Source organism: Nycticebus coucang, chromosome 19 (assembly GCF_027406575.1).
Source record: "Nycticebus coucang isolate mNycCou1 chromosome 19, mNycCou1.pri, whole genome shotgun sequence".
Lineage (NCBI taxonomy): Eukaryota > Metazoa > Chordata > Mammalia > Primates > Lorisidae > Nycticebus > Nycticebus coucang.
This window is the reverse complement of record NC_069798.1, coordinates 28,885,489-28,908,564: the sequence shown is the minus strand read 5'-3', so window position 1 is coordinate 28,908,564 and position 23,076 is coordinate 28,885,489. Positions and strand designations below refer to the sequence as shown.

The 23,076-nt window shown below is 44.1% G+C and overlaps 1 protein-coding gene across 10 annotated transcripts in view; it reads right to left on the bottom strand.

The window, feature by feature from the left end:
* Positions 1-23,076, bottom strand: part of FHOD3 (formin homology 2 domain containing 3) — a 584,424-nt gene that overhangs the window by 199,624 nt on the left and 361,724 nt on the right. For all 10 annotated transcript variants that reach the window (XM_053571099.1, XM_053571100.1, XM_053571102.1 and 7 more), the window contains 2 exons: positions 11,829-11,940; positions 5,472-5,566 (listed from right to left, as the gene is read on the bottom strand). In XM_053571099.1, coding sequence (XP_053427074.1) covers positions 5,472-5,566; positions 11,829-11,940 — 207 coding nt within the window. The remainder of the gene's footprint in view (positions 1-5,471; positions 5,567-11,828; positions 11,941-23,076) is intronic.

Genomic DNA, 23,076 nt, shown 5'->3' with positions numbered 1-23,076 from the left:
TCCAAAAAGAAACTAAGCAAAGAAATTTTAGATTTAAACTCAACCATTCAACATCTGGACTTAATAGACATCTACAGAACTTTTCATCCCAAAAAAACTGAATACGCATTCTGCTCATCAGCGCACAGAACATACTCCAAAATAGACCGCATCGTAGGCCACAAATCTAACTTCAGCAAATTTAAAAAAATAGAAATTATTCCTTGCATCTTCTCAGACCATCATGGAATAAAAGTTGAAATAAATAACAACAGGAATCTGCATACCCATACAAAAACATGGAAACTAAATAACCTTATGCTGAAGGATAGATGGGTTATAGACGAGATTAAGAAGGAAATCACCAAATTTTGGGAACAAAACAACAATGAAGACATGAATTATCAGAACCTCTGGGATACTGCAAAGGCAGTCCTAAGAGGGAAATTTATAGCACTGCAAGCCTTCCTCAAGAAAACGGAAAGAGAGAAAGTTAATAACTTAATGGGACATCTCAAGCATTCCAACCTCCAACCCAGCAGAAGAAAAGAAATGACCAAAATCAGAGCAGAATTAAATGAAATTGAAAACAAAAGAATTATACAACAGATCAATAAATCCAAAAATTGTTTTTTTGAAAAGATCAATAAAATAGATAAACCTTTGGCCAACCTAACCAGGAAAAAAAGAGTAAAATCTCTAATTTCATTAATCAGAAATGGTAATGATGAAATAACAACAGACCCCTCAGAAATTCAAAAAATCCTTAATGAATACTACAAGAAACTCTACTCTCACAAATATGAAAATCTGAAAGAAATCAACCAATACCTGGAAGCACGCCACCTACCAAGACTTAGCCAGAACGAAGTGGAAATGTTGAACAGGCCTATCAAGTTCTGAAATAGCATCAACTATACAAAATCTCCCTAAAAAGAAAAGCCCAGGACCAGATGGCTTTACGTCAGAATTCTACCAAACCTTTAAAGAAGAACTAGTACCTATACTACTAAACCTCTTCCAAAATATAGAAAAAGAAGGAATACTACCCAGCACATTCTACGAAGCAAACATTACCTTGATCCCCAAACCAGGGAAAGACCCAACAAGAAAAGAAAATTATAGACCAATATACTGATGAATATAGATGCTAAAATACTCAATAAGATCCTAACAAACAGAATCCAACAACACATCAAAAAAATTATACAGCATGACCAAGTCAGATTTATCCCAGGGTCTCAAGGCTCATTCAATATACGTAAATCTATAAATGTAATTCAACACATAAACAAACTTAAAAATAAAGACCATACGATTTTTTCAATTGATGCAGAAAAAGCTCTTGATAATATCTAGCATCCCTTCATGATCAGAGCACTTAAGAAAATTGGTATACACAAACTATGAATGGCTTTTACATTTTAAAAATTATTGTAAATAAACAAATAAGAATATAAAAAAAAAAAAGAAAATTGGTATAGAAGGGACATTCTTAAACTAATAGAGGCCATGTACAGCAATCCCACAGCCAATATCGTATTGAATGGAGTTAAATTGAAATCATTTCCACTTAGATCAGAAACCAGGCAAGGTTGCCCATTGTCTCCATTGCTCTTTAACATTGTAATGGAAGTTTTAGCCATTGCAATTAGGGAAGAAAAGGCGATCAAGGGTATCCTCATAGGGTCAGAAGAGATCAAACTTTCACTCTTCGCAGATGATATGATGGTATATCTGGAAAACACTAGGGATTCTACTACAAAACTTTTAGAAGTGATCAAGGAATATAGCAATGTCTCAGGCTACAAAATCAACACCCATAAATCTGTAGCCTTTATATATACCAACAATAACCAAGCCAAAAAAACAGTCAAGGACTCTATTCCTTTCACAGTAGTGCCAAAGAAGATGAAATATTTGGGAGTATACCTAACAAAGGACGTGAAAGATCTCTACAAAGAGAACTATGAAACTCCAAGAAAAGAAATAGCCGAAGATGTGAACAGATGGAAAAACATACCATGCTCATGGCTGGGAAGAATCAACATTGCTAAAATGTCCATACTGCCCAAAGCAATATATGACTTTAATGCAATTCCTATTAAAGCTCCATTGTCATACTTTAAAGATCTTGAAAAAATAATACTTCATTTTATATGGAATCAGAAAAAACCTCGAATAGCCAAGACATTACTCAGCAATAAAAACAAAGCAGGAGGAATCACACTACCAGACCTGAGACTGTACTATAAATTGATAGTGATCAAAACAGCATGGTACTGGCACAAAAACAGAGAAGTAGATGTCTGGAATAGAATAGAGAACCAAGAGATGTATCCGGCTACTTACTGTTACTTCATCTTTGACAAGCAATTAAAAACACTCAGTGGGGAAAGGATTCCCTGTTTAACAAATGGTGCTGGGTAAACTGGCTGGCAACCTGTAGAAGATTGAAACTGGACCCACACCTTTCACCATTAACTAAGATAGACTCTCACTGGATAAAAGATTTAAATTTAAGACATGAAACTATAAAAATACTTGAAGAAAGTGCAGGGAAAACTCTTGAAGGAATCGGCCTGGGTGAATATTTTATGAGGAGGACTCCCCAGGGAATTGAAGCAGTATCAAAAATACACTACTGGGACCTGATCAAACTAAAAAGCTTCTGCACAGTCAAGAACACAGTGAGTAAAGCAAGCAGACAGCTCTCAGAATGGGAGAAAATATTTGCAGGTTATACCTCCGATAAAGGTCTAATAACCAGAATCCACAGAGAACTCAAACGTATTAACAAGAAAAGAACACGTGACCCCATCTCAGGGTGGGCAAGGGACTTGAAGAGAAACTTCTCTAAAGAAGACCGATGCAAGTTCTACAAACACATGAAAAAAAGCTCCTCATCCTTAATCATCAGAGAAATGCAAATCAAAACTACTCTGAGATATCACATAACCCCAGTAAGAGTAGCCCACATAACAAAATCCCAAAACCAGAAACTTTGGCATGGATGTGGAGGAAAGGGCACACTTCTACACTGCTGGTGGGAATGCCCACTAATACGTTCCTTCTGGAAGGATGTTTGGAGAACACTTAGAGACCTAAAAATAGACCTGCCATTCAATCCTGTAATTCCTTTGCGAGGTTTATACCCAGAAGACCAAAAGTCACAATATAACAAAGACATCTGTACCAGAATGTTTATTGCAGCCCAATTCATAATTGCTAAGTCATGGAAGAAGCCCAAGTGCCCATCGACCCACGAATGGACTAGCAAATTGTGGTACATGTATACCATGGAATACTATGCAGCCTTAAAGAAAGATGGAGACTTTACCTCTTTCATGTTTACATGGATGGAGCTGGAACATATTCTTCTTAGCAAAGTATCTCAGGAATGGAAGAAAAAGTATCCAATGTACTCAGCCCTACTATGAAGCTAAATTATAGCTTGCACATGAAGGCTATAACCCAACTATAGCAGAAGACTATGAGAAAAGGGCCAAGGAACGGGAAGGGAGGGGGAAGGTTAGGGTGGAGGTTGGGTAATGGTAATGCACCTATGGTGCATCTTAGAATGGGTACAGGCAAAACTTACTAAAGGCAGAATACAAATGTCTTCATACAATAATTAAGAAAATGCCATGAAGGCCACGTTGAACATTTTGATGAGAATATTTCAGATTGTATATGAAACCAGCACATTGTACCCCTTGATTGCACTAATGTACACAGCTATGATTTAACAATTAAAAAAAATATCTGTATTTTTTTGGAATCTCTGTATTTATAATAGTACTTTCCACTCTATTTTTTTTTTCAAACAATGTCCCAGTTTGTAATTTGCATTTAATTATAATTTGGGGTTTTCCTTTTATAAGTAAAATCTTTTTTAATCTTATGCAGTGAAACATTCAAATACTTTTCTTTGGAAACTTTTCCACTGGTATTATTAAAATAACCTTTACCAACTGGGGACCAATTAGTCTTCATCTCTTTCCATGTTTTCTTCTGCACTTTTATGTGTCACATTAAACTTTTTAATCTATCAAGGATTAACTGTTGTATCTGGGTCAAAATATCCTTTTGTTTATTTCTATTTAGCAAGTGTGCCCCAATTACGGATGAAGCTAACCCATCCCCATTGACGTCAGCTGTACAACAAGTTGTTCTGCATGTGGAGGTCTGTTTCAGAGCTCCTCTGTGCCAATCATCTGTCCGCTGAGGGAAAGGAAACCACATGGTTTTAATCCTCAGAGTCTGAGGATGTTACTTTCTAGCAGAAGTTTCACCTCATAAAGATACTGCTCTCTATAAATTTATCCCCTGTTCATCAGAAACATTTCTTCAGATATATTTCAGGAAGGGACTCTGGATCTTACTGAAGCCCTGACCATCTCTGCACTTGGTCCTGCAGGCTCATGCCCAGCAGCCTGGATAGCACATGAAGGTCAACAGGGTGGCTGATGGCTCTAAGGCATGGTGATCCGAATGGAGAAACCCCAGTCCTCAGATGGGGCCTGCCCCAGGTCAACATGCGACCCACTGTATCAGAGCAGCACCTCTCGGATAGGCACTGAGGACCTCCACTGCCCTGTGATATGGTGAGTGGGGAGGGATGTGATGGGATAAACAGGAACACAAAGGTGTAGCCACATCATATAAGGAGGATAGGGCCTACCCCAGGATTCCCTCCCAGCCTGGCAGGCAGAATTCAATACCCAGTGGGACCAGAGCACAGCTCTTTTCTTCCTGGATTATGAACTATTTCCTTAGAGTAAAAGTTGGTACTTTATATTCTAAAGGAAAAATGGTGTTAAGGGGACAACCTGTAGGAAAATTAATCATAAAATTATTACTCTCTTACTAGAAAAGACCAAAGCATGAATACTCACAGACACATAGGCTCTCACATGTATGGGCCCCTGCACGCACACTCTCCTCACATGTGGCATAAAGGATTTTCTCTCAGGGACAAACTGCTGCAGCTTCCATTCCAGCCATGACGATGGGTGCTCATAGCATAGCTCTTATTCAGGGGGAGATTTTTAGATTTTCATGGTGTAGTTTTCTATGGCTGCTGTAACTGTCCACCAACTAGGTAACTAAAATTATTTTCTCATAGTTTGAGAGGCTTGTTATCAGTCTGATGTTAAAGTATGGTAGGGCCATGCTCTCTCTGAAGGCCCTACAGGAAGCTCCTTCTTTGCCTCAGTCTAGTCTGGGTGCTAGCAAGCCTCAGCATTCTTCAGCTTATAGACACATGGTGCTAATAATCTCTGCTGCCTGTCTTCACCTGGCTTTCCTTGCACACAGGCCTTCACACTGTCTTCCTTCTGTGTCTCTTTTCCTTCTGATGAGGACACCAGTCACACTGGATTAGCATCCACCCTACTGACATCACTCTAACTGGATTACATCTATTTCTAATAAGGTCCCACAATTACAGGTATGTCTTCAACATATCCCCATAACGCAGATCCACCAACCTTGTTCACCAGAGTCATTGCATAAACCAGCAGCTCCGTGTCAACTCCATCCTTTTCCTCCAGGATTTCCATGACATTTGACCAGGGTGTGATGCCTATGAGTGAAGCAAAAGTCATTAGAAACACAATCCAAAAACATTCCTTATCCAACTCCCATCATAGTTTATCCAAGCCCTTATCACTCAGAAATGGCAGTGTCTCTCAGTCACCAAGTTTCACAATATGACATTATCCTCAGGGTGGACTTCAACATGCTTCTAACTAGGAATATTTCTTAGTAGGAAATGCTTTACATGTCATCTTTGTCCTTCTAACAACAGAACAGTATACTCTTCAATGTCAGGATATCTATCCACTTACTTGAAAAATTTGCTTCATAGTAAATATGTAATTTTTAAAAATCCATTCACATGCAGCTTTTTAGGCCAAACATTTGACCAGAAGTAGAAAACCCTCAAAAAATATTCTCTGAATGTCCACTAGCACATGAGGAAAGTGGACATGGATGATACCAGCATCATTCTAGTAGTAACTCCAAGAAGTAACAGAGACATGCCTGCCTAGCAAACATCTCAAGAATAGAAGTATATCATCTGTGTCCCATCCCATCAAGGCAAACATACTGTTTCAGCATCAGGTAGATACAGAGTCTGGTACACAGGTGCCCTTATTAGGTTTGTAATCCATACGTACCAGAGTAGATGTCAGCAGAGCAAACCTCTGAAAAAATGACAAAAACACGTAGCTAAGCCTATCACTCATCCAGGGAATGATTGGGTATGATTGCAGAGGGCTTAGTACAAGAGTGAGCTCTACAGGGGAAGGCTTGTGGGTGATTATCCCCAGGCTCTAGGAGGGGGCAGAAAAATGCTTCACTGTCACATTCAGGACAAAGCCAACAGCAAGACCACAAATGGGACACAATCCCCTGACATGGTTTCCTTTGCCTGAGATGAAGTGAAGTAAGCATTGCCTTACATTTTACTTGGTGGTCTGGGGAATAAAACTCTTCCCTGCTTTCACTATAAGGAACTCAAAGGAAAATTGCTCATGTTTGCTTGGTGAATTTGGAAATAACCTAAATACAGTAGTTGCCCAATTGGTCCTTGGATGAGTTACATCATAGCTGATGCTGGTCTGGAGAACAAAAGTCCCCCAAAGGCAGCAATGGTCTCAGCACAGCACCTGGCACACAGCACATGCTCTCCCAATAGTACATGGAGATCTCCAAGGAGGCAAAAAGTGGGTTTTGCTAGAATAGCTTTAAAAGAACCATGGAGCAAATGAACACAGTAAGAAAAACAGAGGAGACAGGAGGATTAAACAAAGAATAGGCACCTACTACAAGACATGACAGACATTATATAGTTGGTGTAGAGATCTGCTGGCTTAACAAGTGAAGGGAAAATGAGCCTTTGACTTTAGGTAAGTTAGGCGTCGGCCCCGAAGCCAGAACTGCACAATCTTCTATGGCCCTTTCTAACTCTGAACACAAAGGCATGCTCCTTCTCCCACTGACGGCTGAATTATCTCCTGCTCACATTTATTATAAACTACTTTTATGTCCACAGCACAGTGTAACTGGTCTTCCAATTCCAGCAAAGTAACCATTTTAACCCTCAACACAGTCAATCAAAGAGGTCAGTAGGCCTTGAGTCTCACCATCCAGGTGCAGTGTAATAAGACGGGGATGCTTTTGCTTGTGCTTGTAACAGGACAGCTTCCATCATTCACACTCGGCATAAAACCCATGTTCCAGTGAGTTTGCCATGTGGGGTTAAGAGAAAGATGGTGCAGGGAAGGAAGCACTGGAGCCAAAGAATGTTCAGTTGTGTGGTAGGCCCAGAGCTGCTTCCTGGTCTTCACTTTGGAGCCAAAGTTGCCAAACAGCTGGGGCAGCACCAGCTCAGCAGCCAACACGGGCTGCCCAAGGAGAGGGGAGTAACCCTGTGACATCCTCTCGCCCTCTCATACACACGTGCACCATCTAATCTTTTATAATAAGAACAAACACTGGCATAATTTAATTGAAAAATGTGTTCTTCAACTGTGGTATCTGAGTCCCTTATTCCCGTTTAAGGATTTTCAGTCTGCAAATGTGCATAAACTATGGCAACGAATGCGAATGTTCCCTCTCCGTTGATTGTTTTGGGCCAAAAAATGAGAAATACTTAAAAGAATAAAGGTGAAAGGGAGGGAACATTAGGCTCAACACAATAGCCTTGGCAGACAGCCTCAAGCCAGTCCAGTGTTAAGCTGGAGCACTTGTAGCTCCTGGGTCTGAACTCAGCAGTCCAGTCCTTTCTCCCTACTTTGCCTTCTTGAGCTCCTACAGAAGAGTGTGTGGGCTGGGAGGAGCTCCTGTAATAGAATCAGAAACCACAGATCCTAGCCCTTCATGTAAGAGACAGAAACTGCACCCCAAAGCAATGCAGTGAAGGGAGGCTCGGACAACTCATCTGCTAAACAGGGATCTACCACTCATCTACGACCCATTTGTGGGATTACTATGAGGTGCCGTTGAGATAAAACACTTTTTGTCCCTAGCACTACAGGAGTGCATGAGAAGACAACACTGTCCTTACTCATTATCATCTGTCACTCTCCAATTCCACCAGCTCCCCTAACCCCAAACACTGGGGTACAGGCTATAAGAACCTATTTTTTCCTAACATTTATAAGCACCTAGATAAACTTGAATATGTGCCAAATAAATGAGTTACTACATACATTAACAATGCTCAGGGTAGCATCTATTATATAATAAGCACTCAAATATCCATAGATGTAACTGTAATGGTGGTGGCCCCCTGCGTACACCTGGGTGGGCCTTCTACATGGTCCTCTCTTTCTAACAAACCACAGCACCTCTCTCAACCCAGATAAATAAACAAGGAATAAATTGCTCACTCCTTTTCCCTCTCACTCTTAGATCTCCATCTTAAACCTAAAAATAAGGTATTTAACACAGGGCCTCATACATAATCCTAACACTCAAACAGAAGTTCCTGGCAGCACGTTCCACATGATGAACACGCTCTATACAGATACTTCTGCTATAAATAATGATGAAAACAGCTTGCGTTCTGTCAACTTCTAACTTCCACCATGCTGTGTGTGTCCTTCACAGGTAGATGTGTTCTGGAGCAGAAATCAAAGACAGGGTTGCTTGAAAGGACAGCAAAATATTTCTCCCTGTTAATCACGTATGATACACATATTTAAGAATTATGTCATATCTCGTCTTACATTCAAATGAAAAATGAAACTTCTTCAAAAGCTGTGCTGAACCAAATTAGCAGGACTCAAGATTTATGACAAATTTCAACATGAGTCACCAGCTCTGTCACTTGCCCCACCTTCTGTAGGAGAGGCGGACCTCTCCAATGAGAGCACAAAGAACTCTCAAATAGGTCCCTGTAGACCACTGCCATGAAGACGCCCAGAAAAGGGAGTTTCCGAAAAGGCATAATGACAAAGCAGGGCTCTCTCAAGGGCTCCCATAGGTGCTACTGCCTTTGTCTCCTCCTGTTGGGCCCAAATGACTCAATGCAAGTGAAAGAGAAAAACATCCCTCAGCCTGAGAAGACAGGTGCAATCCCGCACCCTGCACCTCAGAGGCTAACTCAAGCCTCTTCATCCCAGCTCCAAAGCAAAAGTGCAATTGCCTTGGTCAAACAGGGCATTCAGAAATTTTCATTTATAAATATTGATTACTTCCCATGACGAACATTGACCTCTTCGGCTTTTATCACTGCTCTCTAACTGGCCTGCTCTTGACCACAGAGCAAATGACCACACTGCAGAATGAACCCTTCTGGTTGACCCATGGGCAGCATGCATGATGTTTACAAAGTAACGGGGGCATTTACTCTGGGACAGATTTAGGTCATGGTAATTTTTGAGGACTGCCAGTTTCTTCATTTTACTGCTGATTCCTTAAATCTGACAGTTTTCATTATCCAAAAGAAATCACTATTAAAAAAGACAACTGTCTATAATCTCATATGTCAATTCATCCCCACTGAGTAATGAGTAAAGCCACTCTGAGGAGTAAAATTTACAGTTTACTTATAAACTTGTGCACCAACAGACATGCTTGGTTCACCCTAAGGACCTCTGGCACCTCTCCCTGTTCCCCCAGCTGAGAGGGGATTGGAGAGCAGCTTCTAAACCTGCAAGATGGAAACACACCTGGAAGTCACACTGCCCTCTGCAGAATGCCAGGATGTATTTATATGCTTAATTCCATCACAGGATTCGGGAACAATTTTACTAGCAATAAAACAGGATGATGTTATATGTATGCATTATGAGACCACGGCCAAGGCCACACATGTTCACGAAGAAACATGCTATTGAACCATGTGTGATAAGTTTTTCTGAGTTTTTCCATTAGAGCTATTCTTTTCTCTTTTTTCAGCTGCTAGTGCTCAGTAGCAGACAGATAATAGCAGTTGCCAAAAGCTTAAGAAATTTTACAGACAAAAACCATGAAGCCAAGAAAACAATCCACTAGCTGGTTTTTTAAATTTTATTTTTAGTAAATAGGAGGAGATGGCTAGCATTTTGTCTTGATGGAGAGACTTGGCACAGGCAGAGAGCCTCTGGCTGCAGCTGTGAATGGAGCCTTGGATGTGGGGTACTCCACTATCCCCCCACAAATCCCTTGTATGAAATGTGAGGTCCAAGGAAGGAAAATTTGAGCTCCCAAGCCAAAGGCAAACCCCAGGTCATGAGAAGGTTGCCTCTCTAACCCATTAGTTGTCCTAAAATAACCCCCAGAATTGTAGGATGAATCTTCCCAAGACGAATGAAAGGAACTGTCTTACTACCTTCCAAAACACATATCATTGGCTTTAAAGCTAATTAACTGGCCTTGAAAATAGCTAAACCTGGCTTCTGAACCCTTGGCAGTCCTTTTATAAAGGACTTTTGCTTGGCCTCATGATCTGCTCTTGGCCATAAGGGTCTTCCTATCTGCACCAGACAGCAGCAGCTGGGGAAGACAGAAACTTACTTCATCCTGGGATCCACCTTCCAGACTTATAGCTTGACCGTGCCCCAGGGTCTGTCTCCCTCACACACCCCCACAAAGAGGCCTAGAGTTGCCTCCTGGCCTGCGATTGCCCATGTCTGGCGCTGACATCTGTCTGTGTATTTGTGGGAAAGGTATGGGAGCCCCAGTTTATGGTTCTGGATCCTTTCATTAACTTATAGTCAAGCTTTCAAACTAACTAGTAAGCTACTCTCTTTCCCATTTGAATTCAGCATTGGAAGGTAGGTCTCTGAGGAATGCTAAGCAGAGCCAAATGGTTTGAGTCTAAGTGCTATGCAGGACACTTGTTTCTTTCTGACAGTCATAGCTGATTTGTGCACCAGTCTATGTACATTCACACACACCAATAAAAAAATACATCAACCTGCTTCACAGCAATTATCTTTGTTGAAATTAGAGGTAATTTTTAATTGTCTCCTTTGGCAATGGTTTTTCCAAATTTTCTATAATACTGCTTCTGTGATAACCATAAAAGTATTATCAAGTTTTTGTTCTTATTTGAATCTCTGTGGGAATAATAACAAAAACTGGGTCCTATTTGGGAGGAATATAAACAAACAAAAGTCACACACAAAACAAACCTAACTAGCATATGGCTTCTTAATATCACAAGTGCTGCAGCATATTATACCCTAAGCCAGACCCCAAACTCAATCTTCACAGCAGAGAAGAGGCACATATGGGAGTTACAAAAGCACATGACCAAGGCAAGGAGGGGGTGGTGCAGACCAGGTGGAAGATGGGGGTGGCAGGTTAACAGGGACTGGAAGGGTTTGGACTTTACCCTGTAGGCCTTAAGAATCATCAGCATGTTTTAATACACAATGACGTGACTAAATCTATGTTAAAACAATCTTCCAATCTTCCCCTTTGAAGTGGTAAGAGACAGTGAGAGTCCCAATAAGGCAGGACCTGGGGGGCAAGGAAGGGAGAAAGATTAGGCAGTCTAGAGGTCAGAAGTGATGAAACCTCATAGCAGTGAGGGAAAGGAGACAAGAAAAATGGGAGGGAGCTGGTCCTCTGTGGTTTGTGGTGGGGCTGGCAGAGGATAAAGACACGCTGTAGAGTCTGTCTTCTCCTGGGTAAGTCTATGAGTGGTTTTCCCTCACTGTCAAAGCACATTATGGCCCTAATCTTTGTATACTTACCATTCTAAAAAGTGCATTCCTTGCAGTGGGAAGCCCATATGTAGGGAATTCTGTTAATTCTTCATTCTGCTTAAAAAACATATAAAATGTGGAAATCTCCCTACGTGAGACATTTTCACCTTGATGACATTGGGGGCAGGGACTACTCACCTCTTTTTGTGTCCACAGCAGAGACAGCCTGAATTAGAAGAGGTGCATTTGACTCTGAGTACTCCACAAAGACCAGCAGCAGCTTCAGAGCGGTCTTCACCACCAGGCGGAACTGGGCAGAAAAGATGACACAGACCATCACATGACTGCAGCCTTGGCTTTGTGCACGGGGCCATCAAGCTCCTGTTGCTGGCTCCCAGCGCTCTCCTCAGCCTGGGTGCTCTTTTCAGTGATTACACAGTTCCTTCCTTAGCTCCTCACTAGAAATAGGATCAGACTTTGTGGCTCAGAGCCTACATCTGGCAGGACTATAAGATAGGCCAGGCATCCTCAAACTGCGGCCCGCGGGCCAAATGAAGCGGTGTGATTGTATTTGTTTCCGTTTTGTTTTTTACTTCAAAATAAGATATGTGCAGTGTGCATAGGAATTTGTTCATAGTTTTTTTGTTTTTTTTTTAACTATAGTCCAGCCCTCCAACGGTCTGAGGGACAGTGAATTGGCCCCCTGTTTAAAAAGTTTGAGGATGCCTGAGATAGGCAAAAGAACAATTCTTATTTTTCTGCTGAGAAAGCAGATATTGCAGGTTGGATGACTCATCTGAGGTCACAACAGTTGATGTGGGTAAAAGTAGGGACCTGGACTATGTCCCCCCACTTCTTAAAATGGAGCAGAAAAGGCTGCCTGGGGCCTTAGAACCACACTCCTTGGGCCCAAGGCTCAGCATTTGTGAGGAGCCTCCCATCACCCTGATCCTTCCCTCACACAGGAAGCTGCCCTCCCAGGCCACATGCCCTCTGGGGGAGGTCACAGGTTACCCATCAGAGGAAACCTCAAGCTTCTTGACAAAAGTACCCACAGGTTCCTGATGCTAGTTCCTCCAGCCTGAGTGCTGTGGCACTTTGGCGGTCCCAGGACAGCTCTCCCACCAGTCTCCCCGCGAATCCCCTCCTCCTAAGAACCTCCCCCAACAAGCTCACACACCTGTCTCCTGGACAGGGCTCAAACTCCGCAGAAACAAGCCTGCCTTGGGCTGTAAGTTCCACCCCAGGCTGTTTGCCTGTCAGTGCCCGGCACCCCTGTGGGCAGTAGACTCTGTTAAGGGGAGACTTCGTTAGACTTTGTGTCTGCAGGGCCTAGAGCTGCACTTGGCAGAGTGAGCTTGGAGATGTTTGCTCACTGTGTGAGTCACTCAGTGGCCAGGTCTGGAAGTCCACGAGCCCTCGCCCACCTGGACCTCTGTCACAGGCCAATGAGTTCCAGCTTCTTCATTTGCTCTGGAGCCTAAGGAAAACCCAGCGCTTCCCAGACACATCTGATCACATCAAAGCATTAGGGACATGGGTAGACTTCACAGGGAACTTAAGGGGAGCCCAAGCAGAGGCCCATGCTGTGTGATCCAGGGGGAACAGCTTAAAAACACTATCCACCCCAGTCATTTCTCCAAAATCATACAGCACCTCCATGCCCCTTCCGTCCCCTCCCACTGCTGACTATCACCTGTCTTTTCCTTGATTCGACACCTCTCCCCAGCAGTGTCCAGTGCTTAGCTATGCTTGCAGACATCCTCAAACTTTTTAAACAGGGGGCCAATTCACTGTCCCTCAGACCACTGGAGGGCTGGATTAGAGTTTAAAAAAAAACAAAACCATGAACAAATTCCTATGCACACTGCACGTATCTTATTTTGAAGTAAAAAACAAAACGGGAACAAATACAATCACACCGCCTCATGTGGCCCGCGGGCTGCAGTTTGAGGACCCCTGCTTTACAGGAACTTCTCCAAGAAGTTACAGTCTAGCCTCTGCTTCCTGACCTCCAACTGACCCCTACTGCAATCTGATGGAATGTTCATCAGAACCAGATTGCTTGTCAGGGTCACCCACGGCCCCTCTGCTGCCTCACCCAATGATTATTTCATTGTGCCCATTTTTGCTCAACTCTCAGCAACACATGATACAGTTAATGTCTTGCTCCAGAAACAACCCCTCTCTAGCAACCACTGGCACTCTGCCCTAAGCAGCCACTTCTCCTCCGGCTCTCTCTGGGGTGCTCCAATTCTAAGCTTGAAAGGCCTCAGAATTCAAGCCGATGCTCTCTTCCTTTCTCTGTCCACACTCTCTCTCCACACTCTCTCTCCAAGTGAATTCAGCCAGTCCCTTGGTTTTAAAGTCCATCTAAGACCGGACGCTAAATGTTGCTCTCAGGCCTAACCAAACACCTGACATTTGCCCTCAGATGCTAAGAGGTACCTCAAATTTATTGAGGCCAAAATAGAAAGCTTGATTTCATTCATGTTCATGCCACTGCACTGCCCAGCCTGTTCCCTCCCTCTACAGCCCCCATTTCAGTACCAGGCAACGCCCCAACCCCAGCCCTCTTCTCACCCCTTCCTGAGAGTAAATCCACCCACCAGTGCTATCAGAGATCCCATAAAGGTCTGTCCTGACCTTGAAAACCTCTCCATCTCTGTGTGCAGCCTGGACCACCATGACAGCCTCCTCAGGGTTCCAGGTCTTGTCCCCCTAACATCCATTCTCTAAACTACAGCAATAGTGACCACTGTACCTTCCTGCTCTCAACCCACAACCACTGCCCTATCACACCCAGTACAGCCTGACCTACAGGCTTCCCATTCTGTCCTCTGTCAAGCCCTCTGACTCCCTCTCTTCTGTCTCTGCCCCTCCTGCCCAGTTTGCTCCAAACCCCAGCTCTTTGGTTGTGGGACTATTTTTCACATACTGAAGCTCGTTCACCATTCAGGCCACATTCACTATCTATGTCCTCTGCCTGGAAGTCACCTAGAACTAATCGTCACAGACCTGGCCTTTTCTCAGCTTCCAGGTCTGGAAGTCCCTCTCTTGGGTAATGCCTTCCTGAGTAGTTTATCTACAGGAGTTCCTTGGTCACTAGCACATCACTATTTTATTTCTTCACATCCTTAGCATGACCTGGAATTTCTTGACACATTTGGTCACCCACCATTCCTCTGCTGACCCTAGGGACATAGCTTCTCGACAGCAGAGATGTTGCTGGTCTGAGCCAAGAGGAGCTGCTAAGCCAGTATTTCCTGGGAAGGATGAGCAGGTCAGCTCAGCCTGCAAATCCCTGCCCCTGTGTCGTCCTGTGCAGCGAGCCCAGACCCCAGCCTCCACCTCCCAGCCCTCAGCAAGGCCAGGCCCCTCCATGATCACACTGTGGGCAAGCAGTAAGCGCCTCTGGCTTCCATTCTATAGTCACATCCTTTCCACAGTTTGAAGGCTTTCAACTCTTCATGAAGTGTTTCTTCCCTCATTACTCAAGTCCTACAACTGTTCCTCTGCTTCCTGACTAGAAATACACTAAATTCCAAAACATCTTTTCTCAGCAATTACAAGGCATAGAAGGGGAAGGTATGGCATAATGAATTATGCTTTGTGCCTCTAGAGCTGAAGATAGTTTTTCAAAGTAAATAGAAAGACCCAGCAAGTTCAGGCTTGGCGACTTCCTCAGTGGGTGGACTATTATTATGTGGTTTATGCCTCTAAATGCCTTCCTGGGAAAGAACCTGGATGCTCCCCAACACCCCTCATCAGCTGGTCTTGGCAGAGGCCACCTATGCCCACCTCTCCAGAGCATCTCTGTGGCCCCTGGGCCTTGACCGACATGGTCCCAGCGTGCAGAATCCCTACACCACTCTGATTAAGAGACCCACTGTTTTCTAGCAAATTCCTCATTTTCTATCAGTTTCAACATGCCTATTCGTGTTTCCTCTCCTCTGTTGTAAAGTCTGTGTTTGGAGCTCTCTGGCACTGTAATTTGATTAAAAAAAAACAAACCACCAACTCTTCTGATTCATGATTTTAGGATTCATTGAATTTGGCTTCCATTGAGTCTAAGTTTATGTGTATGTAGTTTTGGAAGCTTTACTATGTAAATTAATAACAGATAGTTAAGCTACTTTAAAAAGTACGTTCGAATGTTAATTTTGTGGAACTACATGACAACTAACTGCGAACTTGTCCTAGCTAATCATTATCAAAATAACGTCCAGTGGGCTTCTCCTCAGAAGTACCTTTTTAGCATCACTGCTTAGACTTGAAAGTAACAAAGGTACATTCCTTCAAAAGAATTCTACAGCAAACCCTCATTTATCCAGAAACCACATACGCTGATGCCCTCAAGTCTCTGGAATGCAGTCAAAAATGCTCCAAAGCTTGGAACAGCCACAGTGGAGGCCCACACCCATTCTCCCAAGTCCAAACAAGAGATTCTTACAGCTATTAAAAAAAAATCTACCCTCATGCCCCTTGTACGTATTTCAGGCTCATTTTAACAGGGGTGGGTTTCAAGATTCCCAGATCACACCAGCTGAGAAGGAAGAGACCTGAGAGGACAGTGAGGGAGGAGAGGCCCACGGTGGCAGCAAGAGCCAGCGTCACAGGTGAGGAGGGTGGGCATCCTGAGATGCCCTGAGAGGACAGTGAGGGAGGAGAGGCCCGCGGTGGCAGCAAGAGCCAGTGTCACAGGTGAGGAGGGTGGGCATCCTGAGATGCCCTGAGAGGACAGTGAGGGAGGAGAGGCCCGCGGTGGCAGCAAGAGCCAGTGTCACAGGTGAGGAGGGTGGGCATCCTGAGATGCCCTGACAGGACAGTGAGGGAGGAGAGGCCCACGGTGGCAGCAAGAGCCAGTGTCACAGGTGAGGAGGGTGGGCATCCTGAGATGCCCTGACAGGACAGTGAGGGAGGAGAGGCCCACGGTGGCAGTAAGAGCCAGCGTCACAGGTGAGGAGGGTGGGCATCCTGAGATGCCCTGAGAGGACAGTGAGGGAGGAGAGGCCCACGGTGGCAGTAAGAGCCAGCGTCACAGGTGAGGAGGGTGGGCATCCTGAGATGCCCTGAGAGGACAGTGAGGGAGGAGAGGCCCGTGGTGGCAGCAAGAGCCAGCGTCACAGGTGAGGAGGGTGGGCATCCTGAGATGCCCTGAGAGGACAGTGAGGGAGGAGAGGCCCATGGTGGCAGCAAGAGCCAGTGTCACAGGTGAGGAGGGTGGGCATCCTGAGATGCCCTGAGAGGACAGTGAGGGAGGAGAGGCCCACGGTGGCAGCAAGAGCCAGCGTCACAGATGAGGAGGGTGGGCATCCGCTGCATGGTTGCTGGAACACACACCACATAACATTGTGGCTCAGACACATCTGCAAAATGTCATTCCAGTCTGAACTGATTTTCAGCTCTGCTTGGCAGTCATTTATGCTGAAATAAAGGGTTTCACCACATTGATTTACAGGCTTAAGCACCTGCCCATCTGTCTAGCATGCAGAGAAAAATCAATAACAATGGATTCTCCTTCGCACAGAGTGTCTGAAGCTGTGGGAAGATATGGCAGTCCCAATGATGCAGTTAAACAGGGACACAGAGCAGCAAGCAGTTAGCACCAGCATCAGTGGTTCCGAGACAAACAGGCTGTCAAGAGAGGCAGGTGCCCCATCTCTGGAGAGGGTACCTTCTTCACAATACCAACAAAGGCTTTTGTAGGAGGTAGTCAGAACCCCAAGGGGTGGACTGGCTGTGCCTGTTTAAGGTCCCTCCTATCCAAGATTCTTTGCTTCTACACTCAACGATGACTTTCTTGCCTTCCAGATGCCCAGCACCCAGCAAGGTTCTGTAATGGAGTGATGAAGTCACCCAGGCCCACAAGGGAGAGCACCCGGGCCACCACCACCCTGCATGGATGGAGAGCATCACCCACACAAGAGGCCCTTAGAGCCAGAGGGCATACCCGGAGGACAGCTCCTGCCGTGTGGAAGAGCCTCAGGAAGGCTGGATCCAGCCAGCCCTTCTCAGTCCCGTGAAACAGAAGAAACGTTGCAATGGTCCTTTGGGTTCCTGTTTACACAGATAACCTACTTTCTTCAGTCTGGAGGAAACATGCCGGACTCTTAATTCAAACTTTGGGCTTTATGTTACCTACATTTTCTTTAATTACAGTCTAGGGAATACCAGTACTCTATTTAAATCTGTTATAATAAAGACCATGCTTTATGTTATTCTAAACCATGCTTAGTTTTTGTTTCATTTTCCACTGAAGCAGCATAAATACATGTTGTATACATGCATGCTAGTTATTAACACTGAGCTAGAAATTGGTCAAATAACTTCATCTATAAAGCTTTGCCACATTGCTTAAGAGCTTCCCAACACTTTAGAATATACTGGGTATTGTTAAAAGAAATATTCAAATGAGATAATCCTGCTGTAGTAGAGGAGCGCAAAGGGCAGCAACATTCAACTATGAAACTATTTCACATTTCACGCTGCTTCAGCACATTTGGGGGGTGACTGGGCTCAACTTTATTTCGTACTGCAGTGCTCATTTTGCACTCTCTGTTCCTAATCAGCATAAAGGCCAGGAATCTTCAGAGGATCACAGAAGCCTGTTGGTTCAGGGAAGTCACATTCGGCCAGTCAAGCCTCGGTCCTTGGACTGAGGCTGCATTTTTCATAAGTAACTCAGGGCTCAACGTCAGCACTATACCAGGGAGGCTGGGCTGGAGGGAGAAGGAGCAGGACGGGGTCCACACGGTGCTTTGTTGTTTCTTTAGTTTCCAGGTCAACTTACAGGAAGGGAGCGGAGTCAGCCTCTACAGAACCCAGGTACCTAGGGCTTAGATAAAATGTAATCACCAGATCTATGCAAAAGGAATAGAAGACAGTTCCCCAATACTGTTACACTTAAAACCAAACTGGAACTCCCTTCTCATTTCATTATACTTAGAGAAACACAAGAACTATACTTAGCAGGTCAAATATGCTGCTCATTAAGCAGAAATAAAAGTATTCCAGAAAATCTTCAAATTCCTAATTCCTTTTCTAAAAATGCAACAACCATAAAAAGAAAACAACTTTCAAACCTCAAGATTTAAATCACAAAGGTGGTGAGAAAACCATGCTTTGTTTTTATTTATTTCATTTTCCACTGAAGCAGCATAAATACATGTTGTATACGTGGATGCTAGTTTTTAACACTGAGCTAGAAATTGGTCAAATAACTTCATCTATAAAGCTTTGTCACATTGCTTACAAGCTTCCCAACACTTTATAATATACTGGGTATTGTTAAAAGAAATTTTCAAATGACTTAAGGTGCATGTTTTCGGAAATCCTTATTTAAACATTTTATTCCAGGGCCTTAAAATGCACAGCTCAAAATTTCTGAGCAAGTAGCTCAGAGTAGGCCCTAAAGCCTTTGTAACTTGTTATCCAACAATCTAATAGACATCTCAGACTGCAAATCTCTCCCCTTCTGACCTCTTATAAGTTGTCTGTAACTTGAAGTAGATCTTACCCAAAATAAGAATAGGCCCAAACAAATTACCTAAGTACAGAACTCTGAGCCTTGGCTCACAGGTTTCTAAGACGGAGGAGTGTGGAGAAGACGGTTGGCTAATTTGCCAGAACAGAAAGTCACCTGCACTCATGTGCTCTACCTCGGGGCCTGCTGACCAACCTACTTGTGACCCAGTCCCATTTGCAGAAAAGGAATCAATTTTGTGATCAGTGCAATAGGTAAGTGTTAGAGTGGGAAGCCCTTCAAGGGTTTACTAGAGAAAAGGAAATCTTACAGAATGTAAATTATGGCAGAGTATCCAAAATAATTAAGATAAACTAAATTATGCTACAAGGTAATATTTTCTTCTATTGAGGTACAATTCCAAAACTAGAAAACATCTACTTTACTAACTTGCCCTTAGGATATTCAAGGTAATTATGGTAGCCAAGGTATTACCAATATTAATTGGTAAAATGTAACAGGAACCCACTCTCAGATTGTTAACTAAGGAATAGCAAAATCCCTGCTCTAAAATACTGCTTTAGAGAGCACGTTTCACAGTATGCGCAGAATGAAAAGCTTGATTGAGGGAAATCAAGGAGGTTGGCTACTTTTCTAGTTAGCAGCAACCCCATTTTCAGATGCAAAAATTCACATTGTAGGAGGCCATGTAATTTGTCACAAAGCTGACTTCTGGAAGCAGTCAAAGGCAAACAACCCAAACTCTCTCTGCTGTAACATGAAGACCCCCTTCCTTCCCACTGGTACAAAAACTTAAGCCTTGGGGAAATGTGACAAATACATAGTATCACTTTCCAAGTAACAATCAAAGTTAAAGAACTTTCCTAAGTAAACACCAGCCCTGGAAGCCTGACAGTGGACAGCGGCTCAACCTTGGGTCTGGTGAATGGAAACCTTTCTGCCAACTCCAGTGTCCAAAAACGGAGAGGCCTTCTGAGGAAACCGTGCTCCCTCTGCCTCTAGAAGGACCAGCAATGTGACCAGTGGTATCAAAAACATCTTCCACATCACTTCACCATCTCCGCACAGGTAGAATCCTATCATCTTATATTGTACAACTGCAGAAGCTCTTCAGATCTCATCCACATGTGGTCATCGGAGAGGGTCATATGCCAGCTACACGTGCATGACTCCATGGCCAGAGTTCATCTCCTCCCCTCCTGCACCAGCACCACGGAGTGTAGCTCTCCTTGGGAGCATCTTCATTTCAAAACCAGTGTACCCAAGGCTTTCTTGCCAGTGGACCCCAATTCCAACTCTTCTATTCTTGCCAGAGGTACCATCATATTCCTAGTCACCCTGAGTCAAAATGTGGCTGAATTTCTGACTTTATTTTCTACCATCAGAAACACAGCCCAAGGAAGCTATTTCTCAAAATGTCTCCACTCTTCCAGGATTCTGTTTCCATTGCAACTCTTAAGCAGCCCTCATTATCTCACACTACCTCCCCTCCCCACAGCTTCCCCATCCCTGTCCATTCCCTCCTCCTCCACCACCACCACCAATCCTTCCCACAAACTGTATGTTCCTTCTCTTCATTTTACTGTCCTGACCAGAAACTCCTGAGTGTGTGTGAGAGGACAGGAGGACACAGCCAGGGCTTCCCCGCTCAGGTTAGCAGCTGGGTCTACATAGGAGAGTGAGAAAGCACACCCACCCTCACGAGAGCACAAAGGCGGGCTAGAGGTGTGTGAACAGCAACCTGGGGAACAGCTGCACGGATCAGATGCAACGTGGTTACAGAAAAACAGAGCAGGGTGGCACACAGACAGCGGCGCGGAGAGGAAGCAGCCTGGAGGACAGGCGAGGAGGTGAGGGTCTGCCAGCTCCAGAGTCCTGGGCCGCCCCCATATCCCCATATGCCAGATGGGGATCCAGACAGATAAAGAAAGGCAGACTTGCTGTGTTAGGGTGACAAAAGCCTGTGCTGTACAAACTGAATCATCTTACCCCAAGTAATTAGAATTCCAGATGTACAAAGGGAAAAATTCCACTCCCTACAATAAGTCACAGGGCGGGCATCTGCCTCTTACCTCTGACTGGGGTGTTTAAAGATGGGCTCTTGTAAATAGAAAGAAACACTTTATTGAAAACACTTATTTTTTCTTTCTTTTAAAAAGTCATTATTTGGCTGCAAATGCATCATTTTCCTCTGGCTATGAGTCTCAAATATCTGGAAATATGCATTGCATAATGACCCTCTGGCAGGCTGCAAAATCATGTCTTATTGCCTTTCATGGAAGAAAAATGAAGAATTATGAAAACAGAATGACAAGATTTTTCTAATCCAGTATTTTCTTTATCAGCTCTGTGCCTGTTTAAGGCAAAGACAACTGATGTCAAGGTAAATCTTTCAGGTTAAGAGAAATCTCTTTTGTCATAAGAAAACACTAAGACCCTCGGCTTTCCCAATTTCTAAATTCAATTTGAACTTGGAAAACCTTCTGTGGCTGTACTGACCAACCTGCATGGATAAGGCAATATTCTACCTTGCGAAGGGTCCTAGACTGGTACAACCTCTGTCCTTCCAGATTCATCACTGTCCGGGTGGGAGGTGATAGAGGGGTGTCAGCAGATACTGGATGGGTTTTGCAAGTAAGAGAGGTGATCTCATTGGAACTACAGACTAGACTTGGCAGCTGCCACCTTTGTTGACTTGCAGTGACCAGCGCAGGACTGAGCGCAACCAGCAGGGTGGCTGGAGACCTTCATCTGACATCACGGTCAGTGGGACGGGCTACACTACCACCGGACTTCTCCTTTCTAATGAAACTGTGAGCTCTGAGGCCCATGCTGCCTCTTGGCTCTGTTTTCCTGTCCTCCTTGTGATTGGCATAGCAAGGAACACAGGAGCCAGAGACTATTATGGACCTTCTTTTTGGAAAATGAAAGATGGAGACAGAATTCCACACGAATCCAGTCCTGGTGATCCAAGTGTCTAGGAGCAGGCCAAGGTACCACCTCAGGCAGGTCCTGAGGAACCCTGGAGGGAGCGCAGCTAGGGCACAGCACACAGGGAAAGCTGGCTGGCAAAGCACACTTCCTCCAAACTCATTTTTGAGGCTGTTAATTTTATTATTTTTCTATGTTATTTAGAAATGCACTATGGATGTTCCTGTGTGATTCTCCTCAGTTGTTTATTTTCTTTACAGAAAGATTCCAAAGAAAAATCGACACTGTGCTACCACCGCACCAGAGTTTCTGAGCTGCGAGATGTCTTTCTGTCACCCCCATTTTTCTCAGCTCCTCTTCTTCTTTTCTTCTCCCCCCTCCTCTATTCTTTGTGCCTTTTCTGTGTTTGTGCTGCTATAATAATAACCGAGACTGAGTACTTTATAAAGAGGAGACATTTCTTTCTCAGAGTTCAGGAGGCTGGGAAGTTGCTGATCAAGGCACCAGCTGTTGGGGGCCCTGACCCTCTGCTTCCAAGATGCTGTGTGTTGTCACATCCTCTAGAAGGAAGGGAGGAGCGCTGTGTCCTCACGCAGCAGAGAACAGAAGAGTGTGAGACCACGAGCCCTCTCTGTGATGGCATTTATCTATTCATGAGGGCAGAGCCTGCATGACCCAAACACCTCCCAACAGTATTGCACTGGGTGGGGATAAATTTCTAGCGTGTGAATACAGGGGACACATTCAGACCACAGCATTCTCTGTGCTTTCCCTCTGCTCATACTGACTCTCTTCCTTGCTCTCTCCCATATTCCCTAATCTTGGCCTCACTCTAGCCCCATTCTGGTGATGAGCAAAAAGATTGTCACTTTTCCTATAGCACACATCCTAGGTTTTACTTCCTTTTAGAAACAGGGCTCACTGATGGTGTCTTATCATGACCATAGGGAAACTACAAAGATATCTTAATTTAGCTGTAACACCTATAAAAAGTCAGTTTTTATTACAGAATCTCCTCCCATCTCCTTA